The 18,272-nt window shown below is 60.0% G+C and overlaps 1 protein-coding gene across 2 annotated transcripts; it reads left to right on the top strand.

Moving 5' to 3' along the window:
* Nucleotides 1–609: 609 nt before the first annotated feature.
* Nucleotides 610–14,411, top strand: RAB36 (RAB36, member RAS oncogene family). Of its 2 annotated transcripts, none has more exons than XM_081253424.1 (11): nt 610–794; nt 1,498–1,580; nt 4,609–4,700; nt 6,412–6,477; nt 6,876–6,977; nt 8,982–9,046; nt 10,547–10,602; nt 11,464–11,541; nt 11,807–11,897; nt 13,217–13,336; nt 13,573–14,411. In XM_081253424.1, the coding sequence occupies exons 2-11, from the start codon at nt 1,512–1,514 to the stop codon at nt 13,635–13,637; spliced, it is 804 nt and encodes a 267-aa protein (XP_081109550.1). In that variant the 5' UTR covers nt 610–794; nt 1,498–1,511; the 3' UTR covers nt 13,638–14,411. The 2 variants fall into 2 exon arrangements, with proteins under 2 accessions (XP_081109550.1, XP_081109551.1); XM_081253425.1 differs by having other exon boundaries at nt 13,242–13,336.
* Nucleotides 14,412–18,272: the final 3,861 nt, after the last annotated feature.

Raw genomic sequence — 18,272 nt, forward strand, 5'->3', positions numbered from 1 at the left:
AAATCACATGGGGCCTCTTGGGCTATTGTAAAGACTTTATTCATCTAAGAGCGATGAGGAGGCATTGGAGGGTTTGGAGCTGAGGACTGACATGATCTGATCTGTGTTTTAACAAGGGATCCCTGGGGGCTGCTGAACTGGGAATAGGATAGAAGCAAGGGTGGAAGCAGGGAGACCAGTTAAGGGGAGAGAAGATGATGATGGTTGGGACCATGGTGTGATCAGAGGAAGTAGGAGGGAGAGAGAAGATACTGGACAAATTTTCAGGATAGAAGCTACAGGATTTACTGATAGATCAGACACTGGATGTGACGGAAGGAAGTCAAGGGATCTTGGAGCTCCCTCACTACCAGATAACAAGAAAAACACGAAATATTTACATAACAAGAAAAAGATCACATTTGCTATATTATGAAAATAAGTACTTAAACACTTCACATAATTCCCTCCACGTTTGAACCACCACCCCTCCCCAGCCACGGTGACATCAGGGAGGCCAGGTGCGCAAGTCTCTCCACGGTCAGCCCCGCCCTGGCCCGCCCCCAGGCCCCGCCCTTGTTGCCATGGTGATCACTGGCGCTGGGGCCGCGTCCCGGAGTCTCCCTTGAGGCTCTGGTTGCTATGGTGATCGCGGCGCAAGGCGCTGGCGGAACACTTTTGGCTGTGAGCCCATTCTCCGACGTCCCGGATTCGTCAGACGCCCGCCTGTCCCGCGTGGTGCTCGTTGCCATGGTGATCGCGGCCACTGGACCCTCCGGACTAGGCAGCGTCAGGAGCCTCTGCAGCCGCCGCAGGTGAGTCAGCCGCCCCTTCGGACTCACCCTCTCCCGCCCGCGTGATCCTCCGCCCACCTCCCACTGCATAACCTGAAAGCGGCCTGGGCCCCGGGCCTCCTCGTTTCCTGACCGCACACCCCGGGCCCCCAGTGCTGGTCTGGGGAGAGACGGTCCGATGCGGAGGACCACAGGCCTCTCTCGGTCAAGGACACCCAGTGGGGAGGGGGCGGGAGGGAGAAGGAGCCGGGGCTGTGGAATAGGCAGGAGGGGCCCGGTGCTGGCTGGGGTGGTTCTGGGAAAGGCCTGTGGGCTGAACCCTGAGGGCCCTGCATACCCAGAGCCTTTATCCCTTACGGGGCAGGAGCGGGGGACCCCTCCCCACTCTACTTCCTCTGCCAGGGCTGTGTGCACAGCCTGGTGACTGTGCTCCCTCACTCAGCCCAGAGCTGAGTTCAGGGAGGGGCCACTCCTGGTGGACATCGGGCAGGAGACTCAGGTCTCCTCGACTCCCAGGCCGGGTGGCAGGCCTGGTACCCGCCTCCGTGCCCCAACACACACTGCCTGCAGATTGGAGAGATGACCCCTGGCATCCTGACATTCCTGACAGAGAAGGAGGCTTGGACCTGTTTTCAAAGCTACTGCAACGTTAGGCATCAGCTTTGGGGGAGTCCCCAGGGATTTGCACAGCTCCCTAACTCTCTTCCCCCTGTTGGGGCCACAGGACTCCCAGGAAGGATGAGGTCCTCTGTGATGCCTTTGGGGCCCACGGTGAGCCGGAACCGCGTCATCACCAGCTTCCCTAAGGTAGGGAGGCGTTAGGCCAGCCCTTGATATGTGCACTGCTCTCCGGACACCATGCCCTCATCCGGCTTTCCCCACCTCACTCACCACTGGAAACAAAGCAGGTGAATCGGGGAGGTCAGTCCCTCACTGACAGACCCCAGGGACTCAGCAGACTTCTTGAGAAGCGTGGCGTTGACTTGCCCAAGGTGGGCCAGCAAGTGAAAAGTGACACCAGGAGAAGGTGTGGCATGGATGTTAAGGGCACAGACTTTGCAGTCAGACTGTCCTGGGTGTGAATCCTGCATGCCATTAAGCTGTGTGACCGCGGGCAAGTTACTCAACCTCTCAGAGCCACTGGTACAGAAGGATAATTCCTCTCACATTGGGTGTCTGGCTCATGGTAAAAGGGAGCTCCCTTGCCCAAGTGTGGTCACTGTTTTTCTCATTTTAATTATGACATTATCAAACAGCACTCCAGTTTCCTGACACCAAATCCAAAGTTCTCACCCCTTACCATTCTGCCTTCTGTCCTTGCTGGAAACTCACAGCTCTCTTCCATCTGTATTAAAATCCATTATTAATCACAGCAGGGGATGCAAATCTGCACAGCCTCCCAAGGGGGCAGCGGGATAATGTCTCCCAGTGCTTCAGATGCTCAGGGCCAGGCACTGCAGCAATTTGTAAAGTAGAAGTTCAGACACAACATAATGTCCTCGAGAGGGGGCCACTTAGACAGCAAAATGCTGCTTCTTGACACAGACTCGGGGAGGCATGAGCACCTCTCAGGGGCTGATGCACAATGAGAGCCAAAGTAAGTTGTTGAGCACTACGTGTGAGAGAAGGAGCAGGAGAAAAGAAATGCACGTGTTTGCTTCTACATGCAGGGTATCGGGAAGGATGCTTAAGATCCTGCCATCAGTGCTTGGTGCTGTGGGGGGGTGGGAGAAATCCTCTCTTTTGAGTCTTGAAATCTGTGTCCAGGCTGGTGGGGGAAGGAGGGTAGGCTCTGGTTATTTGGGGTCCGCAGTCATTCCTCCTCCCCCTCTCCTGCCTTCCCCCCAACCCCGAGTTCTGTCTCCAACATGCACAGAGAAAGCCTCGGTGTCTTAGACCCGTGGACAGTGCCCCCAGGACTTTCCATTTCATCAGAGGCCCAGGCAGCTGCTTCTCTACTGAACTTGACAGTGGTGACTGGGGATGGCGGGGACTGGGGTTAAAAAGCCAAAGGAAGGGAAGTGTGATCGGCACAAAACAGTCCAGATCTCATGGGATGAAGGACCCCAATTACAAAGTGGGATGAGGCTCAGAGAGGTAGGGAGGACTGCCTGAGGTCACACAGCTGGGCGTGGGGGAGCCCAGACTTGACCCAGCCGTGGCCGACTCCAGAGCTCTGCCGTTTCCCCACCTTGGGAGGCAGGCTAGGGCATCCCTGCTTCCACAGAAGGTGAGATTCTCCCCCAGCTGCCTGTGGCCAAGTTCATCCCACACTCCAGGGCCACAGCACTTCAGACCCGAGCAATTTGTGGTCAGATGGGGCCAGTCCTTCTTTCACCCCATGTGCCTCGGTTTCCCTCTGTGCACTTCCTGCCAGCCTTCCCTAGCACACTTCTCCAATCTGTCCCAAGTCCTGGGACCCCTCTACTGACCACCATGTCTTGGCTGGCCGCCAGCTTGACACTGACACGGAAGTGGACGGAAAAGCAGCCAGCTTTCCCGAGAGGTGGCCACACACCTTCGCGTGGCCAGGGGCCCTGGGCTGAGCGCTCGTCTGCACTGCCCACTTGCTCCTCTAGTGAGCAGACCAAGAGGTGCCGTGAGGGGTGTCCCCACCTTACAGATGAGGACATGGGCTCTGTGAGGTCCCGCCCTCACCCTTGGCCGAGCTCCTTCACTGTCCCTGCTGCCTTGGTCACACAGAGCCGAGAGGGCAGGTGGACCAGGGCAGAGCCGCAGGGACCCTGAAGGACAGAGGGGTGGCCCAGGGACCACAGCAGAGCACAGCAGCCGTCTCCAGCATGGCCTGCTCCCACATCCTGGCCATGCCCCACACTTAGCCTTGGCCAATCTGACTGCAAAACGTGATGGTCACCTTTCATTTGTTTAATATCATTTTTTCTAATTATAGAACAAACCTGCATTCGATAAGTGTCATGGCGTGTTTGCTGAGCACTTAGTATGTATGTGCCAGACCAGCTCTGCGCTGGTGGCTTCACAAATATAACCTCGTTTTTTTTTTTTTTTTTTTTTTTTTTTTTTTTTTTTTGCTGTACGCGGGCCTCTCACTGCTGTGGCCTCTCCCGTTGCGGAGCACAGGCTCCGGACACACAGGCTCCGCGGCCACGGCTCGCGGGCCCAGCCGCTGCGCGGCATGTGGGATCTTCCGGGATAGGGGCACGAACCCGTGTCCCCTGCATCGGCAGGCGGACTCTCAACCACTGCGCCACCAGGGAAGCCCTAACCTCGTTTTATGCCCCCAAGTCCCTGAGATTTTCCAGATGCAGAAATTGAAGTTCAGAGACATGAGGCAACTACCCAGGGTCACACAGCGGCTGAGGGTGGACACAGGGGCCCTGCTCTTAGACCACTATCCAGTTCTGCCTTCTGAAAAATATGGAAGATGAAAGTGCCTTCCAGGACATTTTCCATGCACAGATATGCATATTTTTAAAACAAAAATGGCATCAGAGATCCGTAGAAGGTGTAGGAGGATTTTGGCGCTATAAGTGCCCTTACAGCCCACCCCTCCTCTCACTGGAAGAGGCCCAGAGGGGACACGGGGTTGATACGCCCGCAGCAAGGGCACAGCTGCCCCCAGCGGGACACAGCTCTCTGGATCCCCGCCTGGGCTCCCTGGTGTGTCCTGGTCCCACTGCTCATCCTCGGGGCTCACAAGACCCTGGAGCCTTGGGAGTCGCTGACAAGGTAGAGGACGGGTGTGACAGAGGCTCAGGAAGGAGGGAGCTCTGGGTAGTAAGTCACACCTGCTGCCCGCTTGGCAAGCTTTGCAGGGTGATGTGCCCACCTGTCTGTCTCTCTGTCTTGTTTCCAGTGGTACACCCCCGCCGCCTGCCTGCAGCTCCGGGAGCACTTTCACGGGCAGGTCAGCGCTGCCTGCCAGCACGGGAATACGGGGACCATCGGGTGAGTGCCGGCTTGGCCAGGGGAGGGTGGGGAGGGCCGAGCGCACGTGTGGGTGTGTGGATGCACACGTGAGCCTCGTACACAGACCATGCGGGCGCCGCCACCCCATACAGGCCAGAGGAGCATCAGCCGTTTATCAGGCTTTACCTGCCGCACCTGCTGTAGGAACAGCTCCCCCACCTCGGTGAGGCCGGCACTGAGGTCTGAGCATGAGTGTTCCCTCCAGAAGCATTTCCTGCCCTTCAGGCCTCAGACTTAGTGTTGGGTCCCTGGGGTTTCCTCTGAGTCCCCACCACACCTGCCCCCTCACCCAGGCGGAGCGGGTGCCCCCCCGCACCGTGCTCCTGAACTCCGCGCTGGGTTCCTCACCAGGCCACATGCAGGAAGGAGAGGCACGTGTGCGCCCCGTCCCTGCCTCAGGGCGCCTGGCACTGCAGCACAGGTGTCCTGCCATGGTCACATCTTCTTAGCAAACAGGTGCGGTGTCCTGCTTCCGCCCTGCATCCTGAGGGGCTCATGGTCTGTTCAGGGAGAAGACTGAGCTCACAAGTCACATGGGGACAGTGAGGCCAGGATGGCCGAGGTGGCCATGGTCACGGGCTGAGCATGGCGGCGGCTGCTGGGGGAGTGCTGGTTCCACACGAGGGGCTTCCCACCAAGGAGCTCCCAACCCTTCCCCAGTGCTGGGAGGCCAGTAAACTGGGGCACAGGGGAACCCAGTGGCCCTGCGGCAGCACCTTTACTCCCCCTGAGAAGCAGAGTCAGGGCCACCTGCTCCAGAACTAGCAGCGCAGGGAATTCCCTGGCAGTCCAGTGGTTAGGACTCGGTGCTTTCACTGCCGGGGCCTGGGTTCGATCCCTGGTCAGGGAACTAAGATCCTGCAAGCCTCATGGGTGCGGCCAAATACAAAACAAAACAAAACACCAGACATACACACACACACACACACACACACACACACACACGTATAGAACTAGCAGTGCAGATGCAGCACCAAGGTAAGGGATGCAGGCAGGGGTACAGGGCCTGGGGCTGTGTGCCTGCCAGGACACCACCATCACCCTGGAGTGCGTTCCAGGGCCAGGCAGGCTGGGGGCGTGTCGTGGACTCAGGTCTGCACGCCTGGGCCATGGATCTAAGGTTCTCAGGCTCCCTGGGGAGGGGGGACCCTGCTCACCTAGAGCAGCTACCCCTCCCTCTGTATGTGTCCTGCACTTGCACAGCAGCATTCCTGGGACTGTGGGTCACGCCCAAACCACCAGCCTCCTCCACCTGCAGACAGCAACAGGGCACCTCTGTGTCACCTGGTGACTTGGTGCAGCTCACCTGGCCACGTCTTCGAGGGAGGGGCTGTGTCTACTCTGCTCCCAGGCAGCAGCTAGTTCTGGAGCAGGTGACCCAACTTGGACACAGCCCCACCTGGGGCTCTTCCCGCTGCTCCCTCAGCCCAAACTCAGCCTCCCATGGTGCCCATTTGTGATTCTCACGGAGGGACGTGGACCCAGTGGGGTCAGGGGTACAGAGTCCCCAGAACAAATGCAGGTCCTCCTGCCCTCCCCTCTGAGGGCCAGCGAGGGGGACAGACATCCCAGAGTGTGTCACAGGTGACCTGTCCGCATCACGAGTGGGGAACGCAGGGAAGGAGGGGCCCGTGCACGTGAAGATGCTCCCGTGACCGCGCCTGAGAGCACCATGCCGTACTCCTCACAGGCTCAAACTCTCCAAGGTGGTTGTGGTCGGCGACCTCTATGTGGGCAAGACCAGCCTCATCCACAGGTGCGCCACCGGCCCGGGAGGCTCCGTCACATGTCGTAGTGGAGACCATGTGGCTGCTGGGAGGGGGTGCAAGAAATCCGGGAGATGGTGGGTCCGTGGGGAGCGTGGTGTCCTAGGAGCCTGGCATTGGTCACACCATCCCCGGGGCCACAGGCTCCCCTCCCTGCCCTCCCTGCCGGCAGACGTGGTACTTTTCACTGCCTTGACCCACTTGTTGGTCTCCTGCTGCCGCAGCCTCTCTCCGCACGGAGTTCCCGCTGGCAGCTCTGTCGCCCATGGCCTGTCTCTGTGGTCCGTCTCCATGGCCGTCACCACCTGGTCTTCCCTGAGGGCGGGCTTTCACTGTCAGGAGTGAAGCCTCCACACACGGCCTCTGATGGCTTCCTCGGCCCCCACAGGTTCTGCAAGAATGTTTTCGACCGTGACTACAAGGCCACCATCGGGGTGGACTTTGAGATGGAGCGCTTTGAGGTCGCCGGGATCCCCTTCAGCCTCCAGATGTAAGTCTCCGTGCCTCGCTTGTTTCCCATCATATGGTTGTGGAGGGCTTCACAGAGATGCCGGGGAGGCCCCGGGGAAGGCCTCGGCGAGCGGGCAGGAAGCCCTGGGCAGTTTTGTGAAGCTGGGCTCTCTGCTGCCCCAGTCCCTGCAGCCTGATGTGCCCGCCCCCGCCCCCAGCCTCCCCTGGTGCTCCCCACAGGCCCTCTGTGATCCCATTTGCCAGGCCAGCAGCGCAGCCTCCGGCAAGTCACTTCAGCCCTCCAGCCTCTGTTCCCACCTGGAAAACGGGGCCAAAACCGTTCCCTGCGTGCTGGGCTCTAGCAGAGGCCACACGGTCCACAGGCCTTACTGGGGCCTGAACGCTCCCCCGTCTCTCTCCCTCTGTCTGTGTGTCTGTCTCCTCCCTGCCAGACCCCACGCCTTGGCCTCTCAGGGACACACCCCCACCCCCACCCCCGGCTTCGGCCCCTCCCCTCTAGTTTCCCTCAGAATAGCCCAGGGTCTCCCCCCAGCCTCACGCTTTCCCACCAGAGCCCCTCTCCTCCGGCACCTGCTGGTCTCCAGCCTGGCCCTCTCCTGCGTGGCCGCCCCTGCTGGCATTCCCTGGGCCTCTGTCTGGTCCCCTCCTCCTGCACTCTCCCTGGTGCTCACCCCTGCTCCCTGGATTCGCTCCTCGGGCCTCCATGCCCCGGGCTGGGCCTCGGATCGCGGTGATCACGGTGGAGCTCGCCCCCTTGTGGACTTCAGCTCCTAATGTGTCGAGACAGGGCCCGCTCCTCTGAGACCAGCCCCAGTGCAGTCCTAGAGCAGATGGTACCACCAAACCTCACCCAAGGGGGTGTACAGGGTCAGACCAGAGCAGAAGAGGCTGTGAAGACGCAGGGCTACAGGACCGAGGGGATAAGGAGGCAGGAGACTGAAGCAGCACGAGCTGCTGGGGGCAGCCTAGCTGGAGCTGCGGAGGGCAGCTGTGTCTAATTAGAGGGCCCAGGAGGAAGCAGGGGGCTCTCCCAGCTCAGCCTCTCCTTGTCCTACACAGAGGCCATTGCCAGCCAACTGGCCCCACTGCCAGGCCACCCTCCCAGCTCCCACCCAGAGTATTCTTCAGAAGTGGAAATGTGAATGAATTAATGAAAGAGCCAAACAGTTCTGCATCATGCTGGATCACTTGGAAAAATTTCAGATTATTGGTGTCTTGTTCATGGCTTGTCTACTTGTTAGTTTACTGAGAAAACTTAAATTTTGATGTGTTGATTTTTAAAAAGGGTGGATTTTCAGACTCAGCCCTGCATTTTGACCTACAGCCTTGTTCTAAACCAGGGCAAGTAGATCTCAGCAGGTAACATCCCCTATCTTTACTGTGCCCATGGCAGACATCATTAATCAATGGTTGCATTTTTTCCCATGGAGCCAGGGCTCAGCTCCTCCAGAGAGCCAGAGCTAACTGATCAGAGAAGCAAACCATGTCCTTGTTAGACAACGCACCCCACCCAGGGAGCTGAGCGTACCCTCCACTGCCATGGGGAAGGTGGAGCCACACCCCAGTCACACATGAGCAAGTGGCAGAGCCCCAGTCCCGTTCCCGGGGTCGCCTCTACAGGTGGACTTTCACATCTTGAGAGCAGCCACATCAGGGAGCACATTCTCTTTTTTATGGCACAGTTGGAAGGGACTGAGCTACAGCTCCATTCATCTGGGCAGTGGAACTGCTAAGGCTGTGCCCTTCCCTGTGAGCACAGTGCATCCAGAGAGGGGGTTCCCCATGGGCGCCCAAGGAAGGAATCATAAGGAGTTGGGGGTGGGGCTGGCTGGCTGGCAGCAGGCACTTTGTGACACCCATGCATGCAGCTGGTGCGGGCACGTGGGTCTCCGGCCCAGGGCCCCACAAGCCTGCTGGCTGTGGACACTGTGATCAATGGCTTAACCTGCCACCACCTCTCCATTTCCCTTTTTTTCTCTCTCTCCCTCTCTCTCTCTCCCCCTCCCTCTCGGTCACGGCACAGCTGGGACACAGCAGGACAGGAGAAGTTCAAGTGCATCGCGTCTGCCTACTACCGGGGTGCCCAGGGTGAGCAGCCGGGTGACGGCAACAGTGGGGCCTCATGTGCAGCAGGGGCCCCCCGTGAATTCCCTGCCGGGCGCACAGCGAGATGCCCAGGTCTTCCGTGCAGGCACCAAATCTGTCCTCTGAGAGCCACTGAGGAAACATGGGGGCTGGTCCTCGTCTTCCAGCCGGGCCCAGGCCAGCCTCGGCAGCCACGCGCTTTAGGGGCCCATGGTAGTGGGTGCTACCTGAAAGTCTCAGCCCCAGTTTCAGCTCAGAAAGATGCTCAGAGTGGGGAGTACTTGTGCAGAGACCCCAGAAAGAAGAGCAGAGTCAACTCAGGAGCAGGGGGGCGGGGCTTGGCTGGAGGGGAGGAGTGGAGGTGGGCCCCCAGGTGGGGGCCAGCGGGGCTCCTCACCCACCACATCCTTGTTGAGGGCGCCCCAGCCCTGGGCAGGCCTCCCGGTCAGCAGGCAGTGGCAGCATAAGCCCCCTCCTCTGACCAGGAAGAAGAGAGAAAGGGTTTCAGTGAGAGGTAAGAGCAAGCGGTCCGAGGCATCCAAACCAGACTCAGATGATGAGGTACAGTTAGGTCCACTCAGTACTGGTGTTAAAAGTCACATTTTCACTAAGGTTTGAAAAAAGCAAAATCAGGAAACCACGAGCGCCTCGGCTGTGGATTGGAATAACAGCTCTGCCACATCTGCTGTGGCCTCTCTTCTCGGGGGGATGACACCCCCTGGGAGTAAGGTGTGAGGCGCCTGGCACAGCCCTGCAGACAGCAGCCCGGCCACAGTCATCACCACCACCAGCTTCCTCCTTCACTTCTCAGCCCCTCTGCCAGGGCGGGGCGCGTGGGTGGGCCTCCTGAAGCCTTCAGCCACGGTGCAGAGGGAGGCCCACATCCAGCCCTGCTCACATCCCTGGGGCCAGAAGAGAGCAGGCCCTCTGGAATGCTCTCCACATGGGGCCACCCAGGGCACAGGGGACCAGACACGGCAGTGATGAGAGGAGCTGGGGGAAGGGGGCTGCATCTCCCAATTTCCTGCCCACCCTGCTCCTCAGAAATTGTTCCCCTGAAGCTGGTCATTGCTAATCGCCCGCACGACCATAGCTGCCACTGGGGGAAAGTCTGCCCCATGTCAGGCCCTAGGCCAAGAGCTTTAAAACAGCTGCTCCAGCTTAGTCTTCAGAGCTACCCTGAGAGCTAGAGGTAGCTGTGGTCCTCACCATGTCACAGTCGAAGGCTGAGGCTCTCAGCATCAAGGCCTCACCCGCACTCCCTCAGCCGTAAGAGGCAGAGGGGAGATTTGAACACAGGGGCTCACCTTGCCTCCCTGGAGCCCCCTGTGGCTGGGCCGCTGGGTGTGGATCAGAGTGGGGGGCTGGGTCCCCAGGGCGGCCATGGGTGTCTCCCTCCCAGCCTCCGTCGTCCCCATCAGTTCCGCGGGAGCCCCCTTGTCATGCCGTATTTGCCTCCCCCGTCACTGACCGGCTCCTGGCTCCCCCCTCCACCCCATGCAGTGATCATCACGGCCTTTGACCTCAATGACATGCAGACCCTGGAGCACACCAGGCAAGTCTGGGGCTCTGCAGCCCCCATGGGACCCTTGGGCCCAGAAAGCTGCCTGGAGGGCTCCCTAAACCTGGGCCATGAGCTGGGCCCCTGACAGTGGGTACAGGTGACCAAGCTTGCTGGTCAGCACCTGCCACCGACGGGCCGATGACTGTTGGCTACCTTTTTATCCTTCAAGATCTGCAGCTACAGCAGAAGGCAGGGCAGGATGGCGCATGCTGGCTTCAGTGCTCTGCTGTTGTCATCTTGAAAGCCTTACTAATTTGTGGCGAGGGGCCTGGCATATTCACCTCACCTGGGCCCTGTATCTGGGGACACAACTGGGCACTTGCTCTCTCAGGCAGAGATCTGGGCAAGAGCCGGAGGTTGGGAATTCCCTGGTTGCCTAATGGTTAGGACTCCATGCTTTCAGTGCCATGGTGCAGGTTCGATCCCTGGTCAGGGAACTAAGATCCTGAAAGCTGCACAGCACGGCCCGAAAAAAACCCAAAACTTTTTTTAATTAAAAAAAAAAAAGAGCCAGGGTTCATCAACTGACGACCAGAGCCCCTTCACCTTGCTTTTGTTTGGGGTGTTCACAGCCGCATCTCCAGCCCTGTGAGGGGGGCCAGGCTGGTCACTCCAGTTGGTGACAGTGCAGGACTCACCCAGGGTGAGGGTAGAGCCGTGGCCGGGACGGGGCCTTCAGCTCCCCCTACAGCGCCCCTGCGTCCCCACCCATCCGAGGCCCCCGAGGCCAGCTCGGGTCAAGCTCCCTTCCTTGCAACCCCCAGCCCTGGGAGGACCCGGGCTGCACCCCATCCCAGCTTCCTTGGCCCCTGGGGGGGTGGGTGCCGTCTCTGCCTGTCCCCCATGTTCCAGGCAGTGGCTGGAGGACGCGCTGAGGGAGAATGAACCAGGTGCCTGCTTCCTGTTCCTCGTGGGGACCAAGAAGGACCTTCTGGTGAGCGGAGCGGGTCAGGGCCACGGGCGGCCTCGGGAAACGCGACCCCTTCAGCCTGGGCTTGCGGAGCAGAGGGTGACTCGGATGTGCCTAGGTGGGAACTTGCAGGCGGGGGTCTGAAAGCAGGGGCACTCAGTTCCCAGTGCTCGGGGCTCGTCCCATCAGGGAGGGACGTTGGCGCTCAGACTCGCCTGGGACCACCGGGCTCACCTGTGGGCAGGTGCCGAGGTCCGGGGAGCTGGGTCAGCAGGGCCGCTTCTCCCAGTCAGGGGCCGCGTGCGAGCAGGCGGAGGCGGAGGCCGTGCGCCTGGCCAACGAGATGCAGGCCGAGTACTGGTCCGTGTCGGCCAAGACCGGTGAGTGGGCACAGGGCTGCCGCCGTGGTGATCAGGGGTGGGGGCCTTGCCCTGGATGGGAGGAGGGGCACACCTGTGTTCTCTAGTGAGACCCCCGCGGCCGCTGTGGGGCACATCCATCCCGTCCCTGTGAGGTCACGTCCAGAGTCTCGGGGAGGCAGTGGTGGGGCTGGGGTTGGAACGCAGCCTCACCTGTAACCACACCATCCTCCTGCCCCTGACCTGGTACAGGTGGGAGGGGCCAGTGACCAGCTGTCCCTCCCTTCCCCAGGTGTCATCATAGAAGGCACTCAAACATCCCTCACGGCCCCCCAGCCCTCCCCAACACCCCACCCAGTCTGCCCCAGCCTCGCTGGGTCCCCGGCCCCTGAGCTGCCCGCGCCCACGGGCACTGCTTACCCTGGCCCCCAACGCCTCTGAGCCTCATCATCCTCATCTGGGAAGTGGGGTGTTGCTGTCAATCTCATTTTATTTTTAATGGAAAAACATGTTTTAAATGATAAAAGCCATATGATTCACTGAGGAAAAATGAGAAAATGCAGAGAAGCAAGGAACAGATTTTGAAAATAGGTTGTTGGAGGGATGAAATGAAATAACTTTCAGTGCCTGGGGCACAGTAGGCCCCAAGGCTGTGGGGACTCGGGAATTACACCTGGGAGTCCTTACCCTGGGCGAGGGGCCACCGTGGACACCTGCCCAGGGGTTGGGTGAGGCAGCAGGAGTGTGAGTGGAAGTACCACCTCCAGCCCAACACAGAAAGGTGGCAGCCCCCATGTCCAGTTCCCCCTGCTCCTTCCTGACGGTGTCCCTGAGGCTGTGAGAACCCACCCTCTTATTGGAGTAACAGCATGTTCCCTGAGAGCTCCCTATGGGCCAAGAAGGACTGCCCTGTGCGGTGGTATAGGTTGTTAACTGCACAAGGGCAGCATGTGTGTCGGGGGCTGGGCCCTGTGCGCAGATGGGTGGTCTTGTCCTCCTGGCGGAGGAGGCACAAAGGCCCCACATGGGGGCCAGTGGCTCTAATCCTCATGGCTGCCCACTGGAGAGGTGCTCAAAGGTTACAGGAAAGCAGGCCCACACTGCTCGGTGCCTGGCCCACGGGTGCACAGTAGCAATTGATTGGAAGAGTAGATGCTGGGAAACCAAGGTTTAGAGATTTTCAGGAGCGGCCAGGGCAGGTGGCCAGGGTGGGGAGCCTATCCCCTGCACAGCGGGGGGGGGGGCTGTCCTGGCTCCCGCACCCCTGGCTCCCCCACCCCCCAGTGCATCCATGGGCAGGGGCAGAGGTGCCCGGGGTCATGGCTGTCCCGTGCCCACAGGGGAGAACGTGAAGGCGTTTTTCAGCCGCGTGGCCGCCCTGGCCTTCGAGCACTCAGTGCTGCAGGACCTGGAGCGGAGGAGCAGCGCCCAGCCGCAGGTCGGCGACGGGGACATCATCCGTACGTGCAGGCGATGGGCCGGGCTGGGGAGAGGCTTGCAGCCTGAAATCCGCGTCCACCCAAGACTCAACCATTCCCTTGGCTCATCGCCCTCTGCTCTTGGCTCCTGGCTGCCCCTTCCCCCATCCCTCTCACCTCCAGCCTGTAGCCTCCCTGCCCACCTGCCAGCTCAGACGCCCACCCCCATCAGCTGCAGGTGCCTGGTTGATGCCAGGTGACTTCTCCCCTCATTACAGGGATGGAGGGACATCCACCCGAGACCCAGGACAGCAAGAGGCCCTCCAGCCCAGGTTGCTGTTAGCTGAGCCTGCGTCAGAGGCCTCCACTGCCTGCATGTGTGTGGGCAGTGCCTCCCGTGACCTGGAGGGTGACATGGAACACCCACCGTGCTGAGCCCCAGGGCTCCGCCTCTTCTCTTTAGCAGGTCGGGAGCCAGGGAAGGCCCCCAGTGGCTTCCCCCGGCCCCATGCTGCCCAGCTGGTGGGGGCACTGAGGCTGTCATCTGGAAGGCCAGTTGCACTTACAGAGTCACCCGACAGCCCCCCGGCCCTGGGAGGCTCAGGACCACGGGCACGGACACGTGCCCCCAGGCCCATGGCGCTCGCCCTGGGCACAGTCAGCATCCCCCTGGGCCTCTTCCCCACTTTCCTGGGTCGGCCTCGGAATCCTCCTCATCTCGGTGGTCCAGGCAAGCGGCACTTGCTGAAGTCAAGGCTCCCTGTCTGCTGCAACCCGGATTGGGCAAGAACACCCAGGTCTCCCCTCCCCAGCTCCCGCCCAGAGCGCCCAACCCTCTCCATGCCCTCGTGTTGCTCCTCCTCAGGGGCTACTGAGCCCCCACCCACCCCACTCTCCCCAGCCGTGGGTGTGTGCCCCCCAATCCTGCCCTCCATGGCCATAGGCAGGTGGCACGTCTGGCTCCCGCCTGTTTCTCGTAGATGGTGAGCATTTCTCGGGCAGCCAGGTGGTTAGCCGCTGGGAGACTCGGCAGCTTCTGTTCATTCCCCCTTCACCACATTTTTAGTTCTCCTTTTTTATAGATAGGAGATACTTCTTTATATAAATCACTCCTAAAGGAATGGCATATGTGCTTATTGTGAAACGAGGCAGCACAGAGCTCTGCACGCAGAGTGACAGTCCCTGCGGTCCCGGACGTAAGCCTCGTCTGCAGCGGGTAGGACTCCTGTTCCTACACAGCACGGCCACGACCTCGGCGCCTTGTTTGCTGTTAAACCAGAGTGACTTCTCCCCACGCCCACAGGGCAGGCCGCATTCCGAGGAACTGCCAGAGCGAGCCTGCGTGTCCCTTTAGCAGCTGCAGGTTTGCCTTCATGCAGATGGGCCAGAATCCATTCACCCTGCCCGGCCGTGGGACAGTTGGCTTGTGTCCAGCTTTTAGCTTTTTTTTAACTGAAGTGACCATCCTCATAGTTATAGCTTTGCACACTTGGGATTCCCCACAGAGGCCTTGCTGGGCCTTCGGTGGGCTGGCCCACCAGACCCAGTTTTGAGGGGCAGGCTGTCTCAGGGTGCACCATGACCGGGTTTGGGGCACACCACAGACAGCGTCAGGATGGCAGACCCTGGTCAGGTGGGCTGGCAACGTCCTGGCTCCATCCCCCACCCCTCTAGGCCCCAGGACTGGGGGGCGGTAATGCACCCTGCTGTCCCTAGCCCCCGAGCCAGGACCCCTGTCTCATGTGCGCCCATCCCTCCAAACGGCCCTTTGTGAAACTCTAGGTCCTACTGTTGCCCCATGTGTGCCCAACTGTTCGATGTTTCTTCTTCAGAAGAAACCACACCACTTCGCTGTGGTTCCGCTGATACCACGAGTCCACAAAGGCATCCTCTACAAGCACTTAAATTTCTGGGGCGGAGACCCAGGGCCGCATGCGAGAGCTTCAGAGCCATCCCGGGCCCCTTCCCCTCCTTCGCTTTTCTCACCCTGGCACTCGAGGCCCCTCAGTGGCCGCCCCAGCCCACCCTGCAGGCCCCTGTGCTCCAGCCTTCACCCGTGGTCACTAGCCTTTGCAGGTGCCAGGCCTCTTCTGTGCCCGGCGGCTCGGGCGCCCCTTCTCTGGGAGGACTTCCTGAAGCCCCCACGGCTCCCACAGCACTTGTTACTTCTGGGTGTGGTGTCCATGTTTGGGCTTCTCCCCCGTCCCCCCCCCACCGCCTTGTGGGACCCTAAGAGCCAGGGCAGCAACCCTGTGACCTCATCTCCCCAGCATCTCCTAGACAAAAGGCCCCCGGCAGGTGCTCACCTAGATGTAGCAGGGAGACAGGAATCCCGCTGAGTCTCCCGGCAGACACTTTCACTCTCACCAAGATGCCTCTTCTTGAACCTCCTAGAGACAGTCCTGTGCTTGGCCCTCCTCCGTGGCCAGAGGCGGATGTGCCCACTGCTCACTCAGAGGCTCCTGAAGTCAGGCAGCAGCCAGTGAGGGCTGTAGGGGCTCAAGCGTAAGGTCTGTTCCTGGGAGGAGCTTGGTGAGAGCCAGACACAGAAGATTCCAGGGAAAGCTGTGCAGGCCTGGGGAAGGAGTCGCATGCAGGCACCACCACTGCCTCCAGCCCATTGGAGGTGGGAATTCTGGCCCAAAGCAGGGGCCACCCAGGAATGGGGCCATCCAGCCTCTTGGGGGAGTAGCCAGAACCCCCATTTACTGAGCACTCAGTGGACGGGGAAGAAGTCCCTTTCATCCCAGCGACCCTGGGGGCTGGGTATCAGGACCTCCTGTCTCCACCTAACTGGAGAGGAGCCTGAGCACAGAGCCCAGGTGACAGGATGCAGCTGAGCACTTCTCCTCTGCATTCCTGGTCCCTCCTCTGTCTCCGCCTCCCACACCAGCTTGCAGTCTGATCCCAGCGGGAATCCCACTCCAGGTCCCACACCTGGTCCTCCTCAGGGTCCACAGCAGAGCTAATGAGCTAATCAGTCGCTCCCCATCACACCCTGCTCCCTGAGCCCCGTGATTTTACTCAGTCCTTCCCCAGGACCAGTCTCTGCAGTGACCCAGAGCAGGGTGGGGGTCTCGGCCTCCTGGCAAGCAGGAGCCTCCCCCTTCCCCAACCCTGCTGTGGCCTCTGGAGGGAACAGGGGGCCTCGGATCCACCCAATGCCCACTTCGGCCTGATGATGGGATGGGAGCCACTCCCAGAGGGACTGCAATCTCCTGAGGGACCCGGGCAGCCTAAGCTGGACACCTGAGGTTGCCTGAGGTGTAGGTAATGGAGCATGGTGATGGGTAGGGGAACTGCTCCACTCACACCCTCACACAGATAAGAACCTGGGAGAGGCCAGGGTGACAGGCGTTCCTGGCCGGGGACTACAGAGGGGACTCGGGGACCCAGGAGGCCCAGGGTGGGGACGAGAGGTGGGGTGTGGGGTGGGGGAGCTTTCAGAAGCAGCAAGAGCTCAGAGAGGGCCCTCATCTTCTGAGCCTTCGGGGCTCCCAGAGACGGGGGCAGGGGGCCCTGGGCGCACGTCACCCAAGGAGGCCCTGAGACGAGACACCCTCCCAGCAGCCCCCGGGCTCCTCTGCCATCTGCTGTGGCCTCCCCTGTCACCTCCCATATGTCGGGCAGACAGGGAGCGTGGCTGTCCCACGGCCTCCTTCCAGGCTCCACCCCCTCATCCAGACGCCTCCCAGAATTCAGGGCCACCAGCCACCTGTCTGAGCCTGTGCCCCAGGAGGGAGCAGGGTAGTGCGGCCTGTCCCCAGGCTGCTGTTTGCAGACCCTTCCTTCTGCTCCCTGATCCCCAACAGGTGGATGGCACCCCTGGCCTGAGGGTGCTCTGGGCCTCTGGCCACTGGAAGCCACAGCCTGCACCATGTCACTGGCCATGCCTTCAGGAACCAGCTCATCTTGTCCCAGCCCCTTCTTCTCTGTGAAGCTGGAAATGGCAGCCTGGGCACTCGGCCGGGATGCCCCCCACTGCAGGGCTTCATCCAGAATTGATTCTGCAGAAGGTGGTGGAGTTACAAACAAGGGGGCCTGGGAGGAAAGGCCCACAGCTCACTTGTTCAGAGCCCTTGGCCAGGGAAGTCCCTCAGAGACCCCGGCTACCTACTCTGGGCCGGGGCTGGTAACCTGGAAGAGGCACCCCACCAGGCACCATCCAGCACAGAGCAACGAGCAGGGCTAGAGGACAGCTGTATCGATCGCCCCCATTTTCTGATCTTGCCCGAAGCTCCCTGGGGCTGACGGATGGCAGATGACAGATGGGAGTCATGTGGCCACATCCTGTTTGGAGGGAGCCCTCCTCTAGCCTCTGCCCCCAAAGCGGGTGGGGAGGAGGGTACAGACAAGGCAGGGAAGGAGCAAAATATGGTCCCCACTTATTGTTGTGTGAGACCATTAGCAGTCACTCCCCATTTCTCCCATCCCCTATCCCCAGGTGACCACCAACCTACCTTCTCTTTCTATAGATTTGTCTATTCTGGACATTTCATGTAAATGGAGTCATACAATATGTGGCCCTTTATGACTGTTTTCTTTCACTTGGCATAAATTTTTTCAAGGTTCATCAATGTTTAGCATGTATTGGTGCTGCATTTTCTTTCATGGTCATATAATACTCCACTGTGATATTCCCATGACAGACGTTGGGGTTGTTTCCATCCCCAGGGTTCTGAGGCATCAGAAGTTCTCCGTTCTGTCCAGCAGAGGGGGCCATTGAGTCCCAGCCTCTCCTTCCAGCAAAGGGAGGGAATGGCCTCGGGGAGGGGTTGCCAGAACATTGGTCTGGGTTCAAGGACCACTAGGGCTGCTGCTGAGGGTACGAGTGTGTGTGTGTGTGTGTGTGTGTGTGTGTGAGAGAGAGAGAGAGAGAGAGAGAGAGATTGTGAAATGAATTATAGAGCCACAAAACTATATCCCAGAAAATGAAGGAAGTTGAGGAGGGGACATCACCAACAATCCCACTTTCCTG

This window comes from Mesoplodon bidens (assembly GCF_964165515.1).
Source record: "Mesoplodon bidens genome assembly, chromosome: 13".
Taxonomy (NCBI): domain Eukaryota; kingdom Metazoa; phylum Chordata; class Mammalia; order Artiodactyla; family Ziphiidae; genus Mesoplodon; species Mesoplodon bidens.

What these genes read in the sequence shown, in the direction of transcription:
- RAB36 (XM_081253424.1), top strand. Translation starts at nt 1,512, where the DNA reads ATGAGGTCCTCTGTGATGCCTTTGGGGCCCACGGTGAGCCGGAACCGC. An exon ending in CTACTACCGGGGTGCCCAGG is followed by an intron (nt 9,047 to 10,546) that starts GTGAGCAGCCGG and finishes CACCCCATGCAG; the next exon opens with TGATCATCACGGCCTTTGAC. An exon ending in CGGCGACGGGGACATCATCC is followed by an intron (nt 13,337 to 13,572) that starts GTACGTGCAGGC and finishes CCCTCATTACAG; the next exon opens with GGATGGAGGGACATCCACCC.